This window comes from Mustela lutreola, chromosome 14 (genome assembly GCF_030435805.1).
Source record: "Mustela lutreola isolate mMusLut2 chromosome 14, mMusLut2.pri, whole genome shotgun sequence".
Classification (NCBI taxonomy): Eukaryota; Metazoa; Chordata; class Mammalia; order Carnivora; family Mustelidae; genus Mustela; species Mustela lutreola.
Genome location: NC_081303.1, coordinates 73956651 through 73982183, shown reverse-complemented (window position 1 = coordinate 73982183; position 25533 = coordinate 73956651). Strand labels below are relative to the sequence as shown.

The 25533-nt window shown below is 62.3% G+C and overlaps 1 protein-coding gene across 1 annotated transcript; it reads right to left on the bottom strand.

Moving 5' to 3' along the window:
• Positions 1 to 1293: 1293 nt before the first annotated feature.
• Positions 1294 to 25371, bottom strand: SMG5 (SMG5 nonsense mediated mRNA decay factor). Its single transcript, XM_059145987.1, has 22 exons — positions 25136 to 25371; positions 21599 to 21697; positions 20983 to 21106; positions 20472 to 20628; positions 18612 to 18701; positions 17619 to 17708; positions 16650 to 16728; positions 14687 to 14812; positions 14533 to 14601; positions 14174 to 14382; positions 13405 to 13542; positions 12350 to 12934; positions 11166 to 11341; positions 10006 to 10081; positions 9206 to 9381; positions 8226 to 8384; positions 5198 to 5257; positions 4574 to 4733; positions 4113 to 4203; positions 3256 to 3330; positions 2774 to 2912; positions 1294 to 2665 (listed from the first exon to the last, which is right to left on the bottom strand). The coding sequence occupies exons 1-22, from the start codon at positions 25207 to 25209 to the stop codon at positions 2582 to 2584; spliced, it is 3036 nt and encodes a 1011-aa protein (XP_059001970.1). The 5' UTR covers positions 25210 to 25371; the 3' UTR covers positions 1294 to 2581.
• Positions 25372 to 25533: the final 162 nt, after the last annotated feature.

Below are 25533 nucleotides of genomic sequence, written 5' to 3'. Positions count from 1 at the left end.
CTCTGGGCCTCACCGCCAGCCGGTCCGGGCCTCTGCTCCTGCCGGGCTCTGCTGCTGACCTGGGTGCTGGGGACCCTGCTGGGCGGAGGCAGACCCGGTCTCTAGTCCCTGTGGCCTGGCTTTTAGATGAAGCCTCCCCGGTCCCGTAGCCACTCCCAGGAGTGGGATGGGGGTGATCTGACCCATCCTGCGCGCTGTCCACCTTCCTGGGGACGGGTGGGGGTGGAGATGCTGGGGCCTAGCTCCCTTTGGGGTCCCTTCCCTTAACGGTAGGGTTTGGGGTCTCTGGAGGGCTGTGTGCAGTAGCCATTTAAACAGAAGAGGGATCTGGAGCAGGCGCTTCTCCTCTGGTCCCCCAGAGCAGGTGTCACACCCCAGGCTTACCCAGAGCGTGGCCGGCGCTCCCCACCCGGTGGGTCAGCAGGCCCGGGGCTCCTCGGGCAGAGTCCCAGGCTCCTGCCAGCCAAGCTGACAGGAGGGAGAGAGCAGCGGGCAGGCAGGCCAGGCCTGGGCGGGGAGTGAGACAAAGGGGAACCAGGGAACAATCCCAGCCTTGTCCAGCCCCCAGGGAGCAGCGCGGGGTGGCCCAACCCAATTAGCAGGCCGCTCACTCGGCCTCCTGCACACAGCCAGCCCCTCCGGCTTGACCCAAGCCCATGGACATCAGACTGGCCACACCAGGCTAGAGCCAGCCCGGACTTGGCCAGGGCGGCATGGCACCCTCCTCAGACCAGGGGGCGCGCCAGGGGTCCAGGTCCTGCCATGAGCAGGGCGGTGGGGGCAGGGGGACGCCTGGGCTCGGGAACCCAAATCCTGACTTGTGACCTCAGAAAGCACCTCTCGCTGAGCCTGGGTGCTGGGCAGAGTCCAGAGTGAACGCCTCCAGGAAATGGGGCTGAACCACAAGGGAATGGCCACTCCTGTTTATCCCCAGACACACCAGACGCTCCAGTCCTTGCTGGGGGCCAAGGGCTGAGGCCCCAGAGGCTGGTGTCCGGGCCCCCACGCACGCCCCCCGCCCCCGTGAAAGAGCTTCAGCCCTGCTCATGGGACCCAGCTGGAGGCCACGCATCGCCCGCCCCACCGGAGCTGCTGTCCTTGCTGGAGCTCCCGCTAGCACCCCTGCAAAGCCACGAGCCGCTCACAGGGCCACGGAACTTGACGGAGTCTTCCACAAAACCATCCCTGGGTTCTTGCTTTGAGGGGTTCACCTCGAAGAAACTTTCTGCAAACGCCAGGAAGAAAGTGCCAACATCCCAATACAACCGGACACAATGGCACCAGGAGACGGGGTTGGGCTTCGAGGGGTCTTTATTAAGTGACGCTTTAGTCTCAGTCTTTGCCAAGGCCTGGGAGGGGGGTGACCCCGCTGCCCCAGGTTGTCCCAGATGTGCTGTCTTAGAGGAAGGAGGCAAGAAGCCTGCTTTCCTCTGAGAACAGCCCGGGAAGCTAGGCTAGTGCTGGGGTGGGGGGCACAGAGCCAAGACCCCCGGCACCCCCCACCCCTGGCCGAGCTCCTGGCCAGCCCCAGGGCAAGGGGCCAAAGCATTCCTGGCCAGAGCCTTCCGGACAGCCTGTGCCCGCTGCAAAGCCCGCTGCCCTGAGCGATTCCCGATCCCGGCTCCCACGTTCACCTCGCCCCTCGCTGCGCGCAAGTGAACCCCATGCTCCGCCCCAGCAGGCCAGCAGCCCCTGGCCGGGCAGCTCTAAGGGCCTCTCCCTCCTGCCGCCCATCTCCATGCAGGCCTCTCCCGGCCTCCCACCGCTCCCCTCTTCTCTTCCTGGCATCACACTCTGCCCCCACGCAGGTGCCACCACTGTGGGGCTGGGGGCCCCAGAGACCCTCCCTGGCCTGCGGGCCAGACGGCCAACAGACAGAGTGACCTGCTCGGGGCCCTGGGAGCCAGGCAAACGCAGAGCGGAAGCAGAAGTGGGGCGGCTGGGTGCGCGGCCCCCGCAGCAGGAGGGGGCGAGCCCTGGCCCTCCTCTTGGTGCTGGCAGCTCCGGGCCCCTCTTCTGGAAGAGTCCCCAAGGCTCCAGAGCTGCCTTGCCCGCACAAAGTGAGAGGACGGGCGGTCCTCCAGGAGAGGAAGGGTCCACAGAGAACTACCCACGTGTCTGGTGTTACCCAATTCTCCCCCGCCCCGCGCCAGAGGATGCGGACTCCCGGCGCCAATCACCGGGCATCCTGAGTGAGAAGACGGGCCCTCCTGCTGGCCCTTCCCCTCAGAGGTCCACAAAGCTCTCCGATGGAGCGCAGACGCCCACGCCTGCCCCTGCCCCCGAGGACAGCGGTGGGCTGAGGCGAAAGGGCTGGCTGGGGGCCCCCAGGCCTCTCCTGCTCCCAGCACTTCCCTCACGTTCCTGACGTCATCTTGGCGACAGGGAGACCGCCCTCTCGGCCGGCTCCGGGCCCTCCCTGCCGCTCTCGGGCCCTCCCTGTGGCCTGCGCGGCTGGGCTTCCTTCCTGCGTGCGTGTGTGCGTCTGCGTGTGCTGGGGTGACTACAGGTGGTGGTCCTGGCTGCCAGGGAGGGCAGGAGAGATCTGGACGCAGCCCCACTGTAGGGCGTGGGGTCCGTCTCAACCAATCTCCTTCCACTGCTTGTACAAGTCCAGAACATTCTTGATGTCCACACTGGCGTGTGCAGCGGCCTGCAGGGCTGCCTGAGGGATGGTGGAAGCGACAAGCAAGCGCATGGAGTGGTCTGAGGAGGACGTCGGCCCGGGCACCTCCCCCCCGCTCACCCCCATCCTGCTGCCTGGCGGACCGACCTGCATAGGGCCTGAGAGCACACTGGGGTTGTCCAGCGGAAGGCCTGTGATGATGGTCACCATGCCGCTGGGGTCCTCCTCACCCGCCCCCTGGGCCAGAGTCAGTTGTTTGCAGCTGTCCAGGATCTTATACAGGGTCCTGGTAGGGAGGAAGAGGAGGCAAGCCAAGCCATAGTGTGAGGGCAGCCCGCGTACCAGCAACCCCAGAAGCTGGGGACTGGGGAGGGCAGCAGGAGCACACGCAGGAGAAACCAGGCAGAGAGGGACAGTGGTTCTAGAGAGTGTTGCATGGGGACTGGGTAAAGGGACACTAAGCAGGGACACTAAGCAGGGCTGTGGGGCTGGGGCTACTTCTCCCTCCCGAGGGACAGGCACAGGAGGCCCTGGCGGGTTAAGCATGGCCCCAGGCTGGTCCCACCAGCCGCTGCAGCACCGTCCAGCCCGAGAGGTGGGGAGAGCAGGGAGGCGGGGCCGGCGTTTACCAGGCGTCTGCGTCCTGCCGCTTCAACTTGTGCCGCTCGAAGCTCTTCCCCACCTCTTTCTGGCAGCGAATGTACCTGCAGCAGGGGGAGGGGGTCAGAGGAGGCAGGGCACCTCCCCTAAAGCACCTCCCTGTGTCCCAGGGGAGCGGAGGGGCACCTCGCTCCCATCCGGGCTCTGTTTGGAGCCATTTCTAAGGAGCTTCCTGCCCCCCTCCCAAGCTGGGCTCGCTTTTCCTCCCGATAACATCGATCCCTTGGTTCCTCCCGGGGGAGGAGCTGGGAAGGGAGGAGCAGCAGATGCTTTTCAAGTCAGGGCTTCTGGAGACAGGGTCCAAACAAGCAGGCTTTGTGTGGCTTCCTGGCCGGGCAGGGGCCGATGCCGCCGGGACGCCGGGGCGCCGGAGCCAGCTTGTCCCTCTGCTGCACCCACCGCCCTTGGCTCTCCCAGCCTGGAGCCTCGAAGGGAGGGCCTGAGCGGGGCTCAGCAGTCGCCGCCTGGCTGCGCAGGTGAAGGCACTCCCACCCCAGGAGCCCTGATCGCGGACAGACCCCACAGGACCAACCCCACAGCGGCAGCCCACAGCGGCAGCCGGGAGCCGGAGGGGTGGGGGGGTGTGGGGGGGTGCTGCCCCAGCTCCCTGACGACGCTCACCTCCCGTCTGCCCAGAGACAGAGACGACAGCCTGGGTGGTCTGACAACAGCCCCCCACCCCGCATCCACAGCTGAGACCCTGACTTGTCGTCCTATCTCTGTCCCCTCCTCCCCCCCCCCCCCGGCAGTGCGCAGGGACTGCAAGTGTGTCTCTCCCCAACGGGGACCCAGGGCTCAGGAGACGCCTGGTGAGGCCCACACTCACCTGTTTCCTTTCTTAAACTCCGCCTCTAGGTACCGGATACCATCCCGGGCCCCTGGGTGCTCCTTCTTCAGCAAGTCCAGGCCATCGATCACTGGCGGGTTGGGGGGGGGGGGGAACAGGTGAGCTCGCAGGGAACCCCAGCACCCGCAGCAGTAGAAGCAGGGACCCGGGCTCCTTGGTGGCTCCCAGGGCTCTTCCAAAATAGGACCTTCTCCGATCAGTAGAGCTCACGGTCTACCAAGTGCGTGAGCTTAGGTCTTTCTCGTTCCTCCCAACTGTCTCGTGAGTCAGCACTTAACAGATTGGCACATACGTTCCACAGACGAAGTGACCGAGCTTTAGAAAGACGGCAGGACCTGACCGAGGCCACCGTGTACCAACTGGGCCTCCGTGAGTGCTTCTCGACTGCAAACCCCAAGTCTCTCTTAACCACACCCTGCCCCCATCCCCAGTACACCTACCTGTCCTTGGGATGATGACAATGAAGCGGCCGCTGGCGGCCAGCTGGCGGATGACCGGGAGGTGGTGGCAGAGGGCCTGGGTGTCAGGGACGAGGTACGGAGACATCGCTGACTGGGCCTTGGGCTGCTGCAGGCTCCCTTCCAGCTGAGAGACCTCGAGCTGGGGAGAGAGGGCAGAGTAGGTGCGGCTGCATGGGCCCTGCAGCCTGGGCGTGGAGGATGGAACCCAAGGGGGCTCTCGTGGGGTGTCCCCTGCTGCCAAGGCGGACGGGGGGGCTCCTTGTACCAAGGCCTTAGAAGAAAAGGAGGCAGAAGAAGGAAAGGCAAAGAGAAAGAGAAGGAAAAGCGAACAGAGAAGGCAGAAAGGGCCCAGGAGGCCCAGCGAGGAGAGAGCCGGAGAAGGCAGTCTGGGAGGCAACCTGCTTCGGGTGGAAGCCAGTGCGCAAGGTCGGGGGCGGACAGAGCAGAGCTCTAGGGGCAGGCGCCACACTGGAACAGCGGGGGTGCGGGGGCAGAACAGGCGCTGGGGGCAGAGCAGGGGGGCAGCGGCTGGGCACCATCTGCCCGTGGGGTCCGGCCAATGAGCAGATGCAGAGCGGCCGCCGCTGGGTCCCAACTGCCTACCTGAAGCCGCAGCTGGGCCATGTCTCTCATCAGCCTGTTCCGACGGGCTTCCTCCTGCGCCTACAAGGCAAAACGCGCGCTAAGCTTGGGACCGAGAGCTGGGGCCACAGTCCTTTCCCCAGTGATCAAGAGCTCTCACAGATTACCCGAGAGGAGCTCCCGCGTCGGAGACAGGAAGGCATCATGTGAGGTCGGCTCTCTCGCCCCCACTACGTGAGAGAGAGGGAGGCTCAGGAGACAGACCACTGCCCTGGCAGAGAAGGGCTTCTGGGACCCGCGCCGCAGCTCTTGCCAGGCCAGGAACCCGGGCCAGGGAGCAACAGCTGCGCGCGGGGGCCACACACACAGTGCCCAGCAACACGGAGGCCACCAGCTCTGCCCTCTGCTCTGCGCGGCGCCCGCACACCACGATCGCCAACCACTTGCCAACTTCTTCCAAACCTGCTGCTCCCCTTCTGGCGGTCCCCGACTTGGGAAAGCAGCTGCTGTGTACGCCAGGAGGCTGAGCTGGGCTGTGACTGGTCCCTCTCTCTGCTCCCCAAGTCATCGCCTTCCTGTCCTGCTGACCACACGTCCGAAAAACCACTCACGCCTCTGTTCCTCTTCACCTCCGCTGTGGGACCCCCGTCTAAGCTGGTTCCTCCCACCTCTTCCTCCCCGGCCCTTGCCTCTGCCCCAGCCACCTCCCCCGCCGGCACCCAGACACCAGCTGCTGGGCCCCGAGGCCTCTGACGGTCCCCTTTGTCTTCTGGGGATGAAGCCCAATCTCCCTAACGTGGTCTAAAGATGAGACAAAGGATGGGCGGCAGGGGGCACGGCACCGAAGGCCCTTCGACGAGTGAAGGGACGTCCTCAGAACAATGCTCTACAGCAGTAACCTATACAACCACGTCCGCCGCGAGAACGCGTGGCCACGATTTGTCTGGACAGAGCCAGACTGAGGGCGCGCTACAGACCAACTGACAGACACTCCTCACAAGTGTCAAGGTCAAGAACGGAAAGACTGAGAAACCGCCACAGCCCAGAGCCGACCAAGGACACACACAACCCAACATAATGTGGGAGCACATCTGGGGCACCGGCAGTGGCTGCCTTCGGCTCAGGTCATGATCTCAGGGTCCCGGGATCGAGCCCACATCAGGCTCCCTGCTCGGCAGGAAGCCTGCTTCTCCCTCTGCGTACCGCTCCCCCTGCCTGTGCTGTCTCTGTCTTTCTTGCTTGCTTGCTCTCAGATAAATAAAATCATTAGAAAAACAACAAAGAAAACAGACGTCAGTGGAGAATCCAGTGACATCGGAGGAAAGTCTGGGGCTAAGAGTACTGCGCCCACCCCAGCACCTCAGCTGTGACAGTTACACGATGGTTGTGCGAGATGCGCCTACCCCCCTCCAGAGGACCATATGACAAAATGGCCCCTTGGGGACGCTGGGCACAGGACAGAGAGGGAGGGCCGTGCTGACAGACCAGCGAGGCCGGGCAGTGCTGGCGCTGCAGAATCCGGCCCGGGGAACAGCCTTTCAGGCTGGAGTTGAATTGCGAGGTCCGCTCCGCCGAGGGGAGAGAAGGGACCTCCATCTGGGTCCAGGAAGAGGAGAGCTGCGCCGACCTCAGCCTCTGGCATCGTCAGGCCAGCGGCTCCAAGATGTGGGCCTCGGCCGTCCTCAGGGGACCTCGGCCTGCCTCACCCAGGCAAATGCTGCAGCCACAGCAGCTAAGAAGAGCTGGTCTGCCCGATGGCAGAGCCCTGGCTTTGCCACAGACAATCCCTCTTCTGTGGCTGTGTCCCATCATGGGGCGCAGGAGAGGATAAGCGCCCCTCACTGAGCTGCGCCCAGGGCTGATCGCGCTGTCCCGGGCTACGTTGGCTCGGCACACGGAAAGCTCTCAGTTTGCGCTGGCAGATGTCAGTACAGGGAGGGCACGCTGCTGCTGAGGGATGCACCCTTGGGGAGGACATGGGCCACTCTGCAGGGCTGGGGGCAGCCCCGGCAGGCGACGGAACCTTGGAGTCCAGCACCAACCGCGAGGGGCTCTCAGCGGCTCCGTCCCTGCGATGGGAGTCTTGGAGCTTCAAGCTAAAGGAAATGCCTGCAAAAACTAGTATTTTTAAAGCTGTGTGGTTTCCCCGTGAATGTCTTTGTAATTACGTGTTTTCCTCTACAGAACACGACAGGTTTGCTTTTCAACAAAAGGAGCTTGCTTTTAAGACCACGAAGAAGGGTGTTCCTGGTGCGCCTGTGCCCCTTCCCAACCACGCACGCTGTCCGTGCGAAGCGGATGCTCAGAGGTGGGGAGGCCTGCAGCTTGGGAGGAGGGGACAGGCCTCGGATGAAGAACCTCAAGGTTTGCAGAGACTCATGGGCCATGCTTCAGTGCCAGACATCCCCCGCTGCCCCCCAAAACGGGCTGCCATCCAGCCCGGGGGGGACAGTGTGCTCAGCCATGCAGGCCCCAGCGCAGAGCCCAGACCCTGCTCCCCAGCATCGGGCCACCGAGAGCAAACGGCCTTCCTTGCTCGCTCACTGCCGCGAACCCAGGGTCTACAGAACAGATTGGCCTGGCTAGGAGCGGACTCTCAGTCAATGTCTGGGGACCAGGTTCTGAATGGAGAAGAGGTTAACCCCGGCCACCTCCTACTTTCTGGGGGTCCTGTAGGGAAGGATCCGGCCATTCCCCCCACCCCCAGTCCTCATCGCCAGGAGAGGAAGCGCCAGGGGCGCCCGCGAGCACATGCCCGAGACGCAAGCTCTTTCTGACGTCACAACAACCCCGAGAGGCCAGCACCCCTGGGGCCAGGGGACCCATGGGGGAACCTAGCAGGGAGCTCAGACAGGAGGGGACAGAGACAGGCCTCCAGCCCGGGCAGTCTAGACACAGACGGGGGCCAGGCTGCCTCTACTGAAAGCACCGCTCCTTTCCTATGCTGCCCCCGTCTGCAGGCCTACGGGGGGAGGCCCCTCCCCGCAGCCCCGCACCCCCGTCCCCTCGCTCTTCCGTGCAGGCCCTGCCCCCCAGGACCGAGGCTCACCATGCGGAACTGCGCCTGCGCCTGCTGCAGCACGCCCTCCCGCTCCGACTGCGCGATGCTGACGAAAATGCCGGCCTCCGCGCTGAACTGCAGAACGCTGCCTTGCAGGCGGGCCACGAAGTGCCCGAAGCTGCGGATGCAGCAGGTGCGCACCACCGACTGCGGGCACGAGGGAGCTGGTCAGGCGCAGCAGGGCCCCCAGGCACCGCCCCCCCGGCCCCCCCCGCAGCAGGGGCAGGGGCTCCCTGGAAAGGCCGCTGGAGAGGGGAGCCCCGAGACCCAGAGCTTTGGGCTGCCAGGAAAGGGGACTCCAGGCAGGACTGGCTAACCAGGACCCAGGCGGAGACAGAAAAGGCAGCACAGCGGGCTGGGCGTTGGGGCACCTGGGCACTCCCGCCACCTCCCTCCTCGAGTGCAAAAACGAGGGGCACAGCTAGACCAACAGTTCCAGCCTCTTTTGGTTAGGAAAACTGTTCTTCCCCCTCAAACAAGAATCCTCTCTAAAACCCTAAAACATGAAACAGACGAAAGCCCAGGCCCTCTGGCTGGAGAGGAGGAACCAAAAGGCCCCTGTGTGCCGGCGAGGGTGCTGGGTGCCTGTCTGCTCGGCTTACCGGGCAGTCCCCAGGCAACCCGCATAGGGACGCAGACACACGGGTGGCCGGTCAGGCAGCGCTGCCCCTTCCAGCTCTCTCGGACGGCTTCCTGTCCAGCTCACAGGATGCCGGCCCCAGAGCGGAAAAGAGCCTGAGAACAGCTCCTAAGCCCTAACAGCCCCCCATTCCACACTCTGCAAAAGCCGGACACGGTGGAGGCAGGCCACGGAAGGACACCCACAAGCATCCCCTGGGAAGGAGGCAAGCCCGGCGGCTCACGCCAAGCCCAGCCCTGAGGACCCTGTCCGTTGGGACGGGAGGGCCACCGGCTTTACTGCGGGGCTGGCTGAACAGAGCTACCGGTGTCAGAAACGCCGTCCCCACCTCCTCCAAGGCGCTAAGCAGGGGCCGATCCGTGTCAAAGTTAAAGCGTTGATGGGCCGCCCGGAGAGGCGGCAGGTTACGAAGGGCCGTGTCCTCTGGGAGCAGCGGGCTGGAGGGCAGGTCAGGCAGTTCACAACCTTCAAGAAGGTCTTGGACCTCAGGACATAGGGCCAGGCCTGGGGAGAAGCCGCGTGAGACCAGCTGCCCTGTGGGAGCCCCCTGAGGGACATGGCCCTTCCCCCTGGAGAGCAGGGAGATGGACGTGCAGGGTCGTCCCACAGGACTGGTGGGGCTGGAGGAGCAGGGCAGGCACAGGAGGTGGGGCTGGAGGAGCAGGGCAGGCACAGGAGCAGTGTGCTCTGACCCGAAAGGCTCCCCGAGCCCAGCGTGGACCTGAGGAGGGCTCTCGAGGAGGACATGCACCCTCTCAGCTGAGGCCCGAGCTGGGAACCGGAGCACACACGCAGCTCGAACGTGGCAAGAGGGGATGAGCTCTGGAGGCCCAGGAGGACTCTCGGTGACCGGAGCTGGCTCCCAGGCCTGCCTCTCTCTGCTCCTGTCCACCCCACAGCCTTCCCCGGGGAGCACCCTGCCTCGCCAACCAGGCCACCTGCCCACAGTGGGGCAGTGTTGAGGAAACCAGAGACGCAGAGACCACAATGGCCGCTGTGTGCCAGGATGGCCGGACACAGAGCTCCATCAGCCTCCTTCCCCCCAGGCTGGGTTACCAGGGAGGGGGCTGGGCTTTGTGGGGCCACGAGGGAGAGGGAGAGCAGGGGCAGTGCTGGGCACTCACTCACCAGACTCCCGGAGCTCGCCAGCAGCTGGCAACAGGTTCAGCAACACAGACAGGCGATTCCACAGACTCTGAGAGCTCTGCGAAGAAGGGAAGCCTTCGGTGGGGCAGGAGGAGGACGCGGGGGGGGGGGGGGGGGGCGGGGCGGGGCGGGGCGGGGGCTGGCTATGGGCACAGACCTAGAGCGAGCTGATGGAAAAATCAACAAAAGAGGCCGAGGGGGATGGGGCGGGGGAGTCCTGGGAGACCTGGGAAACAGGGAGCCAATCTCACGAGAAATGAAGGGGGCCCACGGGCCTGGCTGAACTTCATCACCAGCAGCAAGACCGTGGGGAGAAGGTTTGAGGCCATAGGAAGGACACTGGGCTCTGGGAGTGGGGAGAAACCCGAGCGCCGGAGGCGGCTTCTCCCCACCATTCTGCTCTCCATGCGCCCATCCTGGAATACCTGTGTGGGGACGGGACCCCACACCCCCATCCTTAGCACACCTCCCGATGACTCAAGGGGAGTGAGTAACTCGCCGCCAGCACACATGAGCACACGCCCAAGGGTGTGCCTGGCCCTAACCCCAGCTCTCCTCTGAGAACAGGGCGACCCGCAGGGGAGGGGTCCTCCACAGCAGGGCAGATGTGCCCCTGGGATAAAGCAACACTGGACAAAAACTGTGCGGCCCTCCAGGCTCGAGACAGACAGACCCTAAGAAGGCACCCCCTGCCCCCACCGCACCCCCACCCCCCAGCGCCCGCCTCCACAGCCCGGGCCTGACGCCACTACCTCCAGGGCTCCCCTGCCCCAGCGCCTCCACCCTGTCTGGCGGTCCTGCCGCCCCCGGGGCCCGTCTCCCAGGCACCACTCCTCCCTCTGGACTCCGGGACAGGGCTTGAGGCTGGCCCTCACTGACCCCAGTCCTGAGGCCGGGCGTGACCCGCGGCACGAGGGCACAAAGTGCAACAAGCAGCTTTCACTTTCCCTGTGCACAGACTCCGGGTCCCGGCCCGGGGCCACAGGCTCCTGGAGGGCAGAGGTCACGTCTAACCCTGTCCCTATAGAAAGCGTAACGGCCCACCCGAAGCAGGTGCCTAACGTCTGTCGTGATGGAACACGTGGAGGGGCCCCCCAGCACCCCCCATGGCGGAGCTCGCCCACCGCCCCGGAGAGCGGCACCTGCGCGCACACGACGATGAGGTCAGGGTTGGCCCGCAGCCAGTCCAGGAAGACCTTCACGGCGGGAAGCAGGCCTTCGGCCGCCAGGACTTGCAGCTTCTCCTGGACGCTGCGCTCGTTCCGACAGGAGCGCCCGCTGGACTCGCTGCCTTCCGACTCGGAGCCCTCCTCGGAGGCTGGGGTGGGGGACAGGGAGCCAGGATGAGCGGCCAGAACACAGCCTCAGGCTTCAGCTCCAGGCCACGGCCCGCCCTGCCCGCACCCCGGGGCGGAGTGCTGATGATGGGGAACTCACCACGCACCCCCACATCTTTCCACGCCCACCAGCCGGATGCTCTTAAGCTGAGAAACTAGTGCCTCCACCCTTGCTGAGCCACCTCCGGGGCTCAGTCAGCGGAGGGTCTGCCTCCAGCTCAGGCATGATCCCTGGGCCCCAGAGTTGAGCCCCGAGTCAGGCTCCCTGCTCAGTGGGGAGTCTGCGTCTCCCTTTCCCTCTGCCTGCCACTCCCCCTGCCTGTGCTTACTCTCTCTCTCTGACAGACAAATAAAATCTTAAAAAGAAAAACAAAGGGCATCTGGGTGGCTCAGTGGGTTAAGCCGCTGCCTTCGGCTCAGGTCATGATCTCAGGTCCTGGGATCGAGTCCCGCATCGGGCTCTCTGCTCAGCGGGGAGCCTGCTTCCTCCTCTCTCTGCCTGCCTCTCTGCCTACTTGTGATCTCTGTCTGTCAAATAAATAAATAAATAAATAAATAAATAAATGAGGGAAAACCAGACGGCAAGTAAGAAGGAGCCAAGCACCAGGTGAGGGGCAGCACTCAGAAGAGGGAGGAGAACTCGTCCTGCACGAGGCTGCTGTGCAAGTTCAACAAAGCACCCGACGACAGGCCAGCCCGGCGCCCAGCAGAGAGCAGGCACTGGGCGCCCCGTACAGGGAAGACCCCCTAGAGAGAGGTCCCTGGTGGGACAAGGGCCAGGGGCAGGGGCGGTGTGGGAGAAGGGGCAGACTGCAAGCAGCAGTGGGGACTCTGAGGACGACACTGCTGGACCAGACCGGACCGGACCAGAGAGAGCACACGGATGCAGCGAGGGGGCGGGGAGGGCACCTGCACAGACAGGCAAGCCGCCTCCCTCGGGGGGTGGTGGGAAGTACGGACCAGAGTGGCAGGAACAGAGGCCCAGATACCTGGCTCTGAGGGCTTGTCCGCATCTCCGTTGACGCAGGGCCTGCAGCTGGCCGTGGCGTGAGCTTCGGCCGGGGGCTGGAGGAGCAGGTTGCTGAAGGTGGGGGCCAGTCGGAAACAGCGCTTGGTCTGGAACATCTGGGTGGACATGGCTTGCAGGTTGCTGGCAATGCTAGCCTCACTGGGGCCCAGGGGGCCATTGAGAGACTCAGGAGCCTCTGACCTGGGCCGAGCAGGCTCTGGGACTGGGGACCGTGTCCCCTCCTCATCCTCCATGTCTTCCAGGTCTGACCGGGACTCCTGGCTGTTCATTTCTGAGTCTGTCTCGGCATCAAAGGCCGTTCCCCCACCTTCGAGACTCTTGTCAGAGCCACTGTCCGAGCCCTCGCTGGCCCTGGCAGAGTCGTGGCTGGAGTCCGATTCAAAGCCTTCACTCAGGTCACTGTCATCTCCTGCTTTGGGTGGGTGGCGGCGGCGGCGGAGGCAGGAGAGACGGGAAAATTTCCTGCTCTTTCTGACCTCACCCGCTGGAGGTGCTGCGGGAGGGGGCTCAGGGCCTGGCACCTCTTCCTTCTCCAAGGGCTCATCTGTGCCAAGAAGACAGTCAGGTGGGGCCTGGGGGCAAACTGGAGCAATTCACCACCTCCCGAGCCCCCCATGTGCTCCCCTTCCCGTCACCGCACACCAGCCTGACCTGCCCATGTGCACGCTCCCTCCCCCACCTGCATCTGTGCCGTCACTCTGGACCAGCCCCACCCCCACGCCAGCACCTGTGCCATCACTCTGGACCAGCCCCACCCGCATGCCTGCACCTGTGCCCTCACTCTGGACAAGCCCCACCCCCACGCCTGCACCTGTGCCATCACTCTGAACCAGCCCCACCCCCACCCCCACGCCTGCACCTGTGCCATCACTCTGGACCAGGCCCACCCCCACGCCTGCACCTGTGCCGTCACTCTGAACCAACCCCCCCACCTGCACCTGTGCCGTCGCTCTGGACCAGCCCCCCCCACCTGCACCTGTGCCGTGGCTCTGGACCAGCCCCCCCCACCCGCACCTGTGCCGTCGCTCTGGAACGCAGGCCCGGCGTTCTCGCCCTCCTCCAGCTCCGCCTGCAGCCGTATGTTGACATGGTTGACGAGGTGCGAGAAGAGCGCCAGCGTGAAGGCAATGGCTGCGCTGTACTGCTTGGACCCTAAAGCCGGGAAAGCTGGGCATGAGCGGCCCAGGGCTCTGAGGAGGAGCAGGCGCCATGAGCTCCAGCCCCATCTCACCTGCTCTCCTCCTTCCAAGGACCAAACTACTTCTCAAAGCTTCTTCTAAGAAAAAAGGATTTCTGAGGTCTCTGCGTGATTATGCTGCCGCCCAGGACGTGCCGGCTCACCGTGTGCGTCCTCGGGCAAGCATATCCTGTGGGCCCGTGCCATCTGCCCTGGCTCGGACGCCTTCAGGCGGGCTCCCCACAGCCCGAGCCCCTACATACCCAGGCCCGCCTCCCTTTTCCTCCTGACTTTGCTCCATGTGTGCCGCTCCCAGGAAGGTCTGCGCAACTGCCCAACCGCTCCCGACAACAAAATTGGAATTCTGTCTGGGTCATCGGCTAAGTACCCTGTCCCTCCTGTTGGTCCGGGTTGTGACCAACAGTGTGTTTGCGGGAGGGGCCTGAGGTGGGGGCACAGTATGGACAGGCTGCTGCCTTCATTCCTTCACCAGAAGCTCCTGCAGAGGAGGGGTCCCCAGCCCAGCAGTGAGGCAGGCGCGGCGGGCAGCCCGGGGAGGAAGCCGGGTAGGGGCGGCGGGGGGGGCAGGCAGGGCGCGGGAGTCACCTGCTCTCTTCAAGCTGTGCACGCCCATGAGACAGATGATGACCATCTGAAAGACGAGGAGGTCCGGGACGAAAGCATAGCCGCCCTCGTAGTCCTCCTCGCCCTCGCTGGCCAGGCTGAGGCCAGGGGACGAGGGCAGGTAGAAGAGGCAGAGGTTGAAGTCCTCCAGGACTGACTGGCAGAGCGACGTCAGCTCCGAGTCCACCGGGCTGCAGAAGGACAGGGGCGACAAGGAGGTCAGTGATGGGGCCCAGGGCAGGCAAGACGAGCTGCAGGGCCTGGTGGGAACTGCAGAGAGCTGGCCCGGGCGGGAGGGGGCTCACGGGATGCAGGTCAAGGGCCCATCCGCTGGCGCTCACCCGCTCCTGGGCTGCAAGAGGCTCTGCAGGTACATGAAGTTCACCAGCAACCTCTTGATGTCTTTACACCTGGAAGAAGAGGCACCCCAGGGAAATGGCAAATGCCCCAGAGGCCCTCCAGTCCCACCGCCCCAGCCCCACGGGCCCTACTCACCGCTTCTTGCTGGGAGAGAGTTTCCGAGTCTCGCACTTCTTCAGCTGGTGGTACATTTTGGCTGCCTTGTCGTATAGCCGCTTGAGATTCCCATAGGCCCCCTCGAAGGACACCTCCGACTGGATGCTGAAGGAGACACAGAGTGCACTGTGCAGCCCCGGCAGGCACGGCGCTCTGCTGGCGCTTGGAGGAACAGTACTTGGAGCAAACGCACGCTGCCCCCAGGCTCCCTTTCTGTGTACAGACTCAGGGCAAGACCACCGTTCCAGATAAATTACATAGACACAACTTCGGACAACACAGTGAACGGAAGACCTTCGCTCCCTCCGTAAGCACAATAATTGCTCCCGCTCTGTCAGGGACCGTCCCTGAAATACGGCAGCACAGAGCACGTAACGACAAGCGGCAGCTAACAAGCCGGCGCACACACATGTGTGCACACACAGCTCCCATGCTCAGACACTGGTTCGGAGGCGAGAGTATGCAGAGAAGCCCGCCACAGGCCAGGCCCAGCACGTGCCGCCCACACGTACGCACGTGCGCGCAGAGCTGGGACGAGCAGGGGCACTGCACCGGCCCCACGGACCCAAGCCAGCGCGGAGGCTCCCAGCCCAGCCTGCCTCGCGTCAGCACCCACAACACCAACAGGGCACTGGGCTGTTTTTAATGTATTTTTGTCATAAGAAGCAAGGGACAGAAAAGAAGAAATATGTGTTACTGGTGAATAAGAGGTAGTCACAAAGTCACGGACACTCCTTCCGTCCAGAAGTGGGTTCTGTGCGTCCTCGCCTTAAATCGGGGATGGGGGAGAAGACGATGCAGAGCAGCTTCTCCCAAGAAGAGAAACCCACTGAGTGGGAAGGGTCCGGAAGAGCCTTGCTCCAGACAGAGCAGCCCCCAGGGCTGCTGAATACCAGTGACTGATCCTAGAAAAGGCCACTGGGGGCAAAGAAAGGCCTGACCAGGCCCCACCCAGATGCCTCACCCACAAACGGGAGACGTGAGTGCTTTAACACAGCAAGGCAGGGTCCCTGCGGGCACCTCCCAAACCTGGACGTGCCAGGCTCTCTCTGGAAGTGATCACTCGCAATCACGGTCACGAGGGTGATGAGGGACCAAGGACCAGTAAGGGGGGCATTCCCGGAAAGGTACGAGAGGACTGGGGAGGAGGCAACGGAAGCCCACGAACCTGATCACCTGTATTTAAGAACAGCAGCCACGGGGGCCGGTCTATGCCGGCCCCGAACAGGGGGCAGGTGCCCCAAGAGCAGACACTGTGCTGATTCAAGGAGAAAGGTTTCCTGGACCAAATGAACCACAATCATGGCACAGGGAATGAGAAGGGAGACGCTCACTTCACACTTCCGCACGCGGCCTACACACTTACGAAGAACCAGCTCCCTCCACTCCCCTTGCTTGGAAGCCTAGTTCACAGCAGCATCTTCTGGAACATCTGGCTTCTCATGGAGCCATCGGCCCCAACAAGGCAGCTGCCGCTGGGGCCCAGGCGGTTTATTCCTGACCGTTACCTCACTGGGGCACCCAGCAACCTATCAGACACACGTCCACTCGGCTCTGGCGACTCGGGTGACCTAAGCCCACTCGGCTCAGCCATCCTGAAGCCGAGGCTCCTTACTCTGAGGGCGCGTCAGCACTGGGGAAGCAGTGGCCACCCTGCGGTTCAGCGGGCCCTCCCACACTGTCGCCGTGGTCACTCAGACACCAAAGGCCGACGGCTGTGCTGTTCTGCATAGCCGCTACCCTGACCCCATTCTGCCTACCACACCCCGCTGACTTCCTCCCCCAAGACAGCCATCCTGCACTTCCCAGCAGACGGTGGGCAGCTCTGCCGGCTGCCTGAGCGCCTTCCAATCCAGGCGGATCCGTGACAAGCAGGAGCTAGGAAAAGGCGGGGAAGCGAAGCAGCAGCGGTTGGGACACGAGGCCCGCGGGCAGTACTCACCAGCGCAGGTAGCAGTACATGGCCTCCACATTGTAGTACTTGCCACCTGCGAGCGTGCCCAGCTGGTTGAAGGGCATCCCTGGAGGGAGACAGAAGTCATGTGGTCTGTGCCAGGACATTCCCCTGCCGCCATGACCCAGCACTGCTGAGCACCGGGAAACTCATGGGCTTGTGAGGAGGAGGCGGCCTGGGTCAGCAGGGGACACCAGCATCCCCGGGGAGGAGTGGCCAATCCTATTTCCCCGGGGGACTGACTGGACATTCATTTCCCGCCTCGCCTGCCAGGGATCAGCACCACCGGGTGCCATTCTGTCAGGCGCGGCTGTGGCAACTCTAGGGTCGCTGGAAACCCACGGAGCCCTCTGCTCCTCCCCAGCTCTGTTTCTCACCTGAGCCCTCCTACTGCAAGCAAATCCCCACCTCTCCGTGCAATGGAGCATTGCCCCTGCTCCCACTGTCCCTCAAGTGTCCTCTCTCTGCAGAGGCCTCAGAGACAAAGGAGCCTTCTCTTCCTTCCCCTCTGCCTCCCTCCTTCTTAGATAAAGAATCTGCATTTCTCTCGGGGCGCCTGGGGGGCTCAGTGGGTTAAAGCCTCTGCCTTCAGCTCAGGTCATGATCTCAGGGTCCTGGGATCAAGCCCGGCGTCGAACTCTCTGCTCAGCAGGGAGCCTGCTTCCTCCTCTCTCTCTGCTTGTCTCTCTGCCTACCTGTGATCTCTGTCAAATAAATTTAAAAAATCTAAAAAAAAAAAAAAAAAAAAAAAAAAAAAACTTAAAAAAAAAAAAAAAAAGAATCTGCATTTCTCTCGAGCCTGTGTTCGAGAGGGAGAATGCACAACCAAGGCAAAGTGTGACGGGACCGAGCACAAGAGGACCCAGCGAAGCCAGTGCGGCCTGCCTGCCCTCTCAATGTCGTCTTCCTGCTGAAAACTGCTGCCGGTTAGGGAGGCCTGAGTTGGACGCCACTTACCAATCTGGGGAGCTACTGACAAGGCTTGGTAGTAAAATCTCTCAGCTAGCAGCTCGGTGTCTACGCCAGCTAATTCATTCTGATAACGCGCTGCAGGAGACAGAAGGAAGGAAACATGATGCTGCTGTGTTCCAGAAAAACCTCCCCTCGTCCTGGAGTCACTCTGTGGACCTGCAGGAAGACCCTGGGAGGAAGACACCTGAGCTATGAGGCTGACTGCTTGGGCCTCGGGCATAATCTTAACTCTGCCAGTCGTTCAACTCTCTTCCCTGCTGGGAGCTTCAGGGTGTGGGTCATGTTTAGTGTTTGTAAACAGGCTCTTGTTTATCTCCTTCCAACGGAAGGGGACCCCGGCACCCACCGCAGCCGTAACTGCTCGGGACGACCTCCAGCAGTGGGTCATGGAATACAGCTGTTTGATCCTGCAGGAAGACGTTACTGAGGACATTCGGCCAGTCTAACGCAAAGCCGCTGCTCTCTCTGCACAAAGGGCCCATGAGGGGGCCAGGAGTGTGCGGGGCAGGGAGGAAAGCCTCAGGGGACAAAAAGTAATGCATCTAATAGCCTAATGAGGAACCTTTAGCTACCAGGACTAGAGGCCCAGGGCCCAGCAGGCAAGAGAGTACTCCTCCATTCTAGGAACGTTTGCCAGGCAGGGAAACCCTCCAGGAGGCTGAACTTCAATTCCTCTAGGAGTAGAGCAAAAACGAAAAAAACATACCCCAAAGGAGAAAAACATCCAACTAAAAAAATCTTCCTAACCCACTACTGAACCTGAGTTACCACCCAGACTTTTTCAAAGTTTATTTCCTTCTTCCATAGTCACTGGTCCCTTCTGGCTCATGGAGGAGCAGGGACAAGGGGACATGTTAGTTACAGACCGCAGACGACTCCTCCTGCTCTCCCGCCACACACACAAGCTGGTACCAACAGAAGCAGCTTCCTGCCTGTCCTGCAGCCCAAACCGTTGCCCCAACGAGTGCCAGTTCTTACACAAATCCCCCAGGTACACAAGACACCGGTGGCACGCCATCTGTGCCCAGTCCATCTCCTTCCCCGACGCAGACACTGGCTTCTTGCATCCTGAGAAAGACAGAAAGGGACACTCAGAAGCCCCTTCCCCGGCCCTCTACCTAATGGGAAACATCTTTCCTAGGTGGGGAAGGAGATCAAGAATCCGAAGCTCGTCCTGAAACCCTGTGTTAGGGGCAGGGAAGACATGCATCCAGGACCAGGTGGGGAGACAGAGGCTTGCAGGTAGGGATCATTCACAGGACGGCAAGGAACTGGAGGAGATGGGCAAGGGTCCTCAGATCAGGACAGTTTGCTGGGGAAGGGCAACGTGAAAGGTCATCATAGGAAGGCTTCTAGAAAGGAAGAAGAGGGGAAGGCCAAGTGTCAAGTCAGTCCTGGGTGCCTTGGGTAGAAGCTTCCCACGTAAGGAGCAAAGGTCTGGGTACAGACGGGAAACCTGCTGGGAAGAATGAAATGTACAAGAGGCCAAGGCAGGTGCCCCAGGCTTCCGGGGGGAGGAGGCCTATGGAGAAGGCCACCTACTGGGGAGTCTGCCCGTGCAGGAGACAGGTGAGCCTGCCGTGCCCGGAGCCAATGTGCTGGGCTCTCAGCTCCCCATTCTCAGTTCAGAGAGCTCGAGCTCTCTGGGGGGCAGCTTCCCCACGTATCAGGCACTGGTTGGTCTCAGTCCTGTTTGGTGTCAACGGGTCCCACGGCAACCTCTGGAGAGGGTGACTTCCACTGCTCCCACCGGGCAGTCAAGAAGGGCGTCACACACTGGTGAGTGGCAGAGCCAGGACTTGAAAAGCAAACTGGCTCGAGCTGGTCCCCTCTGTCCACATCACCAGGTTGCCACGCTGCTGGCTACGAGACCCGCCCTGAGAAGCCCTTCCTAGTACGTTCTGCAGACGTCCTCAGTCAGCCGGTCGCGAGCACATCAATGAGGAGAAAAACTGAGTTCAGGAAACGTAGCCTCTGAAGTGAAGGCTCTTCACTGCAGGGGCTCTGGACCCCTCCGGCCATCTGCTATGGTGTCTAGGAGGGCGGTCTTAGGTTACCTCGTTGTTTTTAAATGTTTTGTAAATGCACCAGATGCAGTGCTGGGCTTCTGAAGGAGAATGCCCCCAGCTGACACAGACAGCGTCTGGCCAGGACAGGGGCACAGGCAAGGGGAGGGAAGGAGCGTGAGCGGCCAGAGTTGGACGAGGAGGGAACGAGGTGGAGCACAGTCGCGGCCCCTCGGGCAGCCACGCTTACCTATCTGCTAACACCTAACCGCGCAGCGCAATCTTGAAGGACCACCCATAAACATTTCTAACACTTTCAATACGCACAAAAAAGCTAGGAAACAATTTCTGAAGTTAAAAGAAAGTGCTGGGGGCGCCCGGCCAGCTCAGTCAGGGGAGTGGGAGGCTCCTAATCTTGGGGTCGTGACTTGAAGCCCCACGTTGGGTGTACAGATTATGAAAATAAATAATCAATTAATTAAATTAAAAAAGAACACACACACACAGTGCTGAGCAAACTCAAGGGCAAGAAGAAAACAGGTGCTGTAACTTCCACCCTCCAGGACAGGCCTGCTCGCAATCATCGGGGCTGTCCTTCGGACACCGCCTCGTCTGCACCCCCGACCAACAGACACCTCTCTCTTTCCTCCAGGTCTTCACCCAACCTCGCACGCTTGTTTAGAGAAACCCGAAATCCACGGACCGTCTGCAGGTCTGGCTAGAATCCTCTGTGCCTGGCCAGGTCACCAGCTACAGAACCCAGAAGAGTAAGAAGGCCAGATGCGGCGGCCCCTACACTCGCTCCCCAGCCCACCTGTCGGATGTCACTGACCTATGAGGGGGTCGGTGACGTGGGTCCAGTCGATGCAGCACTGAAGTTCCAGCTGGTAGTGGGACTGGATATAGAGAAGCAGATGCTGGTAGAAGCCGATCCCAGCAACCAAGTGCGTCCGGTAGGCACACTCCAAGGCGCTCCGGCTGTGGATGTGCTGGACGGCGGGAAAGCGCAGGGACTGCTAAGCCATGAGCTCACAGGGCTGTTCCCCGCCCTGACCCCAGTCCTCTCACCAGGAACCAAACTTGGATTCTTGGCTCTGGAACTTCGCCCACATGCCCTTCACTCACGGGTCACCCCACACCCTCAGATCCACCTCTCATCTTCCCGTCTGCGAGGAGGCCCCCCGGCCAAGCCTAATTTCATCGGGCCCCTCCCTCCTTCCTGCCTCTTGCCCGTGGTTCCTCTACCTCCAACCGTGTCCTGGTCCCCCTTCCCAGCTGTCTCTTCCGTTCTCAGCGTCCCTCTTTAGACACCTTTCTTCTCGAAACCTGGGCCCTCCCCTTACCGTCTTGTGAGTCTTGATGAGCTGAATAACTTCATAGTACACCTTCCTCCAAAGCAGCTCCTCGGCCTTCCTCCCATAGTCCACTGGGTGCAGGAACATAAGCTTGACGCACAGCTCGCGCAGCCTGAGGGCACAGGGCGGCACGGGAGGCTGACCATCCTCGGACAGGGAGGCATGTGCCATGCCCCGACCCACCAATCCCCATGCCTCCCAAGGGACGTCCAGGGTCAGTCTGCAGGACCCAGGAAAAACAGCAGTCCTGGAAACCCCCAAGGATAGAGGCGGGAGCAGTAAGAACTTTAATAATCCTCTCTGCGCCCCGCACACTTCTCTCCCTTTTTCCTGCCTTTTAACCCCATCTTTCTTTCCCACCACTTGGTAGCATGACCGGTTCCCCCAACTCAGTGCCGTCCAGCGGCACCAGGCCGCTAGAGGAAGAAGCTGCGGAGACAGTGAGGAGTCCCCACGTCCTCTCTCAGGAAGGCCAGAGCTCTCAGCCCGATACCCTACCATGAGCTCAGGAGGTAAGACAGAACACGCGTCTGTGTGCAACAGGGTTTCGGGGGAGAAAGGCAGAGAAAGCTTAAGGCTTTGTCGTTGAGAGTCTCCGGCTTACTTGTTCCTCAGGCTAATGTTCTCTGGTTTGAACACCTCCTGATAAGCGGTTTTGTTGCAAAGGATGAGGTCAAGTCGATGCACAGCCTCCACCACGGCCCTGGAGGGAAGCACAGGCAGAGAGCCCTGAGCCCTGCATAGGTCCAGGCAGGCTGGGGCGGGGGGCACTGATCCTAGAGGAGAAGCTACAGAATTAGGGGCAGGGAAATGGGAAGGCTGCAGGCTAAGCTGTACAAAACCAGACGAACAGCCACCACGCACCCCAAGAATAGCCCTCTGCCCTGGGGAACAGTTCTGTCACTACTTGCGGCGGAGCTTGGTGGGCAGGGGAGCTGCTACTGGCTTACAGTGGGTGCTGCCAGAGACCCCACGATACACGGGACAGCCCACCACAATACATATCTTGCCCCAAGTGTCCAAGGGGTCAAAGCAGAGAAGCCCTGTGACAGGAAAAGCTGGATTCTTTTTTTTTTTTTTTTTTAAAGATTTTATTTATTTATTTGACAGACAGAGACCACAAGTAAGCAGAGAGGCAGGCAGAGGGAGAGGAGGAAGCAGGCTCCCCGCTGAGCAGAGAGCCCGATGCGGGGCTTGATCCCAGGACGCTGGGATCATGACCTGAGCCGAAGGCAGAGGCTTTAACCCACTGAGCCACCCAGGCGCCCCAAAAGCTCGATTCTCTTAATGGAAAGAGCCTGTGCTGGGACGCAAACAGGAAATGCAGGCTCTGACCCTGGCTGTGTCCACATCTGTAACGTTGGGCAAATTAAGCTCTCCGAGCTTCAGTTTCCCTGTCCATAAAAACGGGGACAGGCATGGCAGCCACCACAGGGGACTGTGAGGACGAACTGAAAGAACTCGCTTGAGGCCCTGGCTCACGGCAGCCACTCAACAAGTAACGGGACTCAAGTTAGTCACTGTCCAAGGACTTACTGTCCCTGACACAAAGGAAAGGCCTTCCTAGCATAAATTTCTATTTCTGAATTAGTGGGGTACGGAAGAACGGGGCACTGCACTGCGTCGCCGCAAGGTCTCCTCCATTCCTCGCTTGCTGTGCCGGGCTCTGGGTGCCGGGCGGGGGAATAACCTCCTCGTGTCCCGGTTCTCCCATCTACACGATGGAAGCACCATCACGCCCCACTGCGCGAGGATTAAATTAGCGAATACGTGAAGCGCTCATGACGGTGCCTCATACGTGCAGACTCAGCAAGTATTAGCTTCTATCTTTCTTGTCGTAAGGCCAGGAGGAGATGCCAGACACCACGAGAAAAGGCCACTGAAACGCCACCATGGATGGCTGAGAAGTGCCAGACGGACGCGTCATCTCTAGAAGGGGAAAACCCAGAGGAAGGCAGGTAGAGCTGGGGAAACAGGGACACTCAGAACAGCTCTGGGCACACAAGAAAGGGAGGGTTTGGTGACTCTTTCAGAACACTGAGACGTGGGCCTCTGGGCTGGGTCAAGTGGGCCACGGCAGGCTGGCTCACTGCGGTGGCACAGGTGGGATGCCAACAGAGGCTGCCCTGCCCAGGGCAAAGTGGCCGCCAGCGCCCAGAGGAGCGGGCGGGAGAGGACTCCAGGCCTCCTCACAGGCAATCTTCAGAGCTCAGCGTTCCTGCAAATGCCTTCTGGGCTGCCTACAGATGGGAGGCGGCCCTTTTAGCCGGCCTGGCCCTCCATGCCAGGGCTGTCAGATGGCCATCACTGACTTTATTCTAGGCCCCCTTAGCTCCCCAGGGCAGGGCCTTCCAACTTCCGTGTCGCGGACAGACCTCGGGAGCACCCGCGCATGTCTTTAGGGGCCGGCTGCACAGCTCTGCTTGGTTCCCAATCCAGGGAAGCTTAACAACCGCGACTCTGGGAAGTTCTAATTGCAGATTCTCTTCTTTCTTTCCTTCTTTCCTTCTCAAGTAATCTCTATACCCGACATAGGACTTGAAGGTGTGACCTAAGATCAAGAGCTGCACGCGCTCCTGAGCCAGCGGGCACCCCGAAAAACGACTTTTTAAAAATAGTTAATCAGACTAATTAATTAACGTGTTTGTGGCCCTTCCAGCATCCCCTCGACGGCTGCCTTCTCTTTTTCTAAAACATTTCAGAATCTCCGACTATAAACAGACGGTGGGAATTTCCCAAATTTACTGACGCTCAGAGTGACAGTTTGGTATCTCACAACACATTTACTGGGGCAGAGGAAGCAGACCTCCCTTCCCCGGTTCCTTCCAACAGGCACCACTGCGACCCTCTGCTGCCTCGGTCTCCACCCTGCAGGAACACAGGCACAGGCACGCTCGCGCGTAAGCCACACGTGCGCCCACATCACCCTGTGGGTCCCGTGAGGTACTGGGGCGGGCTGAGGGAGAGCGAGGCCGCGAAGGATCAGGATGACCAGCCGTCGCTGAGAGCTGGAGACCGGTGCGGGATCTCGCAGGCAGGGCCCACGCTCCAGGGACAGCGCGGACATTCGGGAGCGGGACGCGGCCCCGTGTCACCCTCAGCCGGCTCCTCACCCCCCCCCCCCCCAGGCGGCTGGGGGCTGCCGCATTGGATCACTTTGCTATTTTTGGAACAGCCTATGCTCCCCTGTGCTCTGACTTACAAAGGCCAGAAAGGCAGGACGCCCAGGGCCGGGAGGGAAAGAACACGCTCCGAGCCCCGCACTGCGAGTGGCGCCGGCGAGACGGGCCGCCGCTCCGAGGGCCCCTGTTCTACGAACCTCACCCTCTACTAGACAGCAGCAACCTCAACCTCGCCTCACGCTGCACCCCATTCTGCCCCAGTTCTAGAAACCACGTTCCAGCTGCACCCCCCGCCCCGAAAGAAAAAATCCTCGACCCCGTGTGGGAAGAGCGCACAGCGGCCTCCGCAGGGGGACGGGGGCGGCCGCCTGGACCTGCGGAGGGCGAGTGGCGCCGCGGGACCCCGACACTGGGGATGGACGCGGCCTGGCCAGGGGCTGTAGTCAGGGGGCTGGGAGGGCGCAGGGCTCGCGACCGGGGGGGCCCTGGTGCCCTGAAATGGGCTCCGTGACCTAGGAACACTCGGGACTCGGCCCTTCGGGGCCCCTCCAGGCCGACGCAGCTCGTCTTCGGCCTCTCTTCTCATTCAAACTCCGCAAGACGGGAGCCGGACGCACGGCAGGGCGTTCCCGACCCAAGCCCGGCCTCTCCAGGCTGCGGACGGCGAGGCCCAAGGTCACGCGGAGCCGCGGGCTCTCCGGACCGCAGGCCGGGGCGCTCGCCTCCGTCGCGTCCTGCGGGGTTCGGAGCGCCGCTCGCTTCCGGGTGCTCCCCGCCCGCGACCCCGCCGCCGCCTCCGCCGCCCGCAGAGCTCGGCGCCCGCCCCAGGCTCCGGGCCAGGGGCCTCCTCCACGTGCGCCCCCGGCCCCGGCCCCGGCCCCCGCCGGGCCCCGCGCCCACCCCGCTCGCCGCCCGGCCGCGCCCTCCCGCGCCCCCCGCGCCCCGGCCCCGCCCGCCGCGGCCCCGCCCCCGCGGCGCCCACTTCCCCCGGCGGCCGCACGCACGCCCCGGCCCCTCACCGGTAAAGCCGCTTCGTGTGGAGGACCTTGGCCTCGGGCTCGCTGCTCTCCCCTGGGGGGGGGCCTTGGCTCATGGTGTCCGGGTCCGGGGCGGCTCCCGGTCACAGGCCCCCGCCGCCCGCCGCTGCCGCCACCACTGCCGTGTCCGGCCGGAGCCGCTGCCGCCGCCGCCGCCGCCGGCCCTGCTCGGCCGCCATCGCTGTGAGGCGGCTGCCCGCGACAGCTCCGCCTCCGCCCGCCAAATCTCGCGATAGCAGCCGCCCAGCGGCGGGCCCGCGGCCTGAACGCTGCCAAATCTCGCGGAGCTCGTCTTCCCTCCCGGGAAGTTGCCCGAACTAAGTCTGGGCAGCGCGGCCTCCTTCCGGCTTCCGCGAGCCGCCGCGGGAAACTTTATTGAC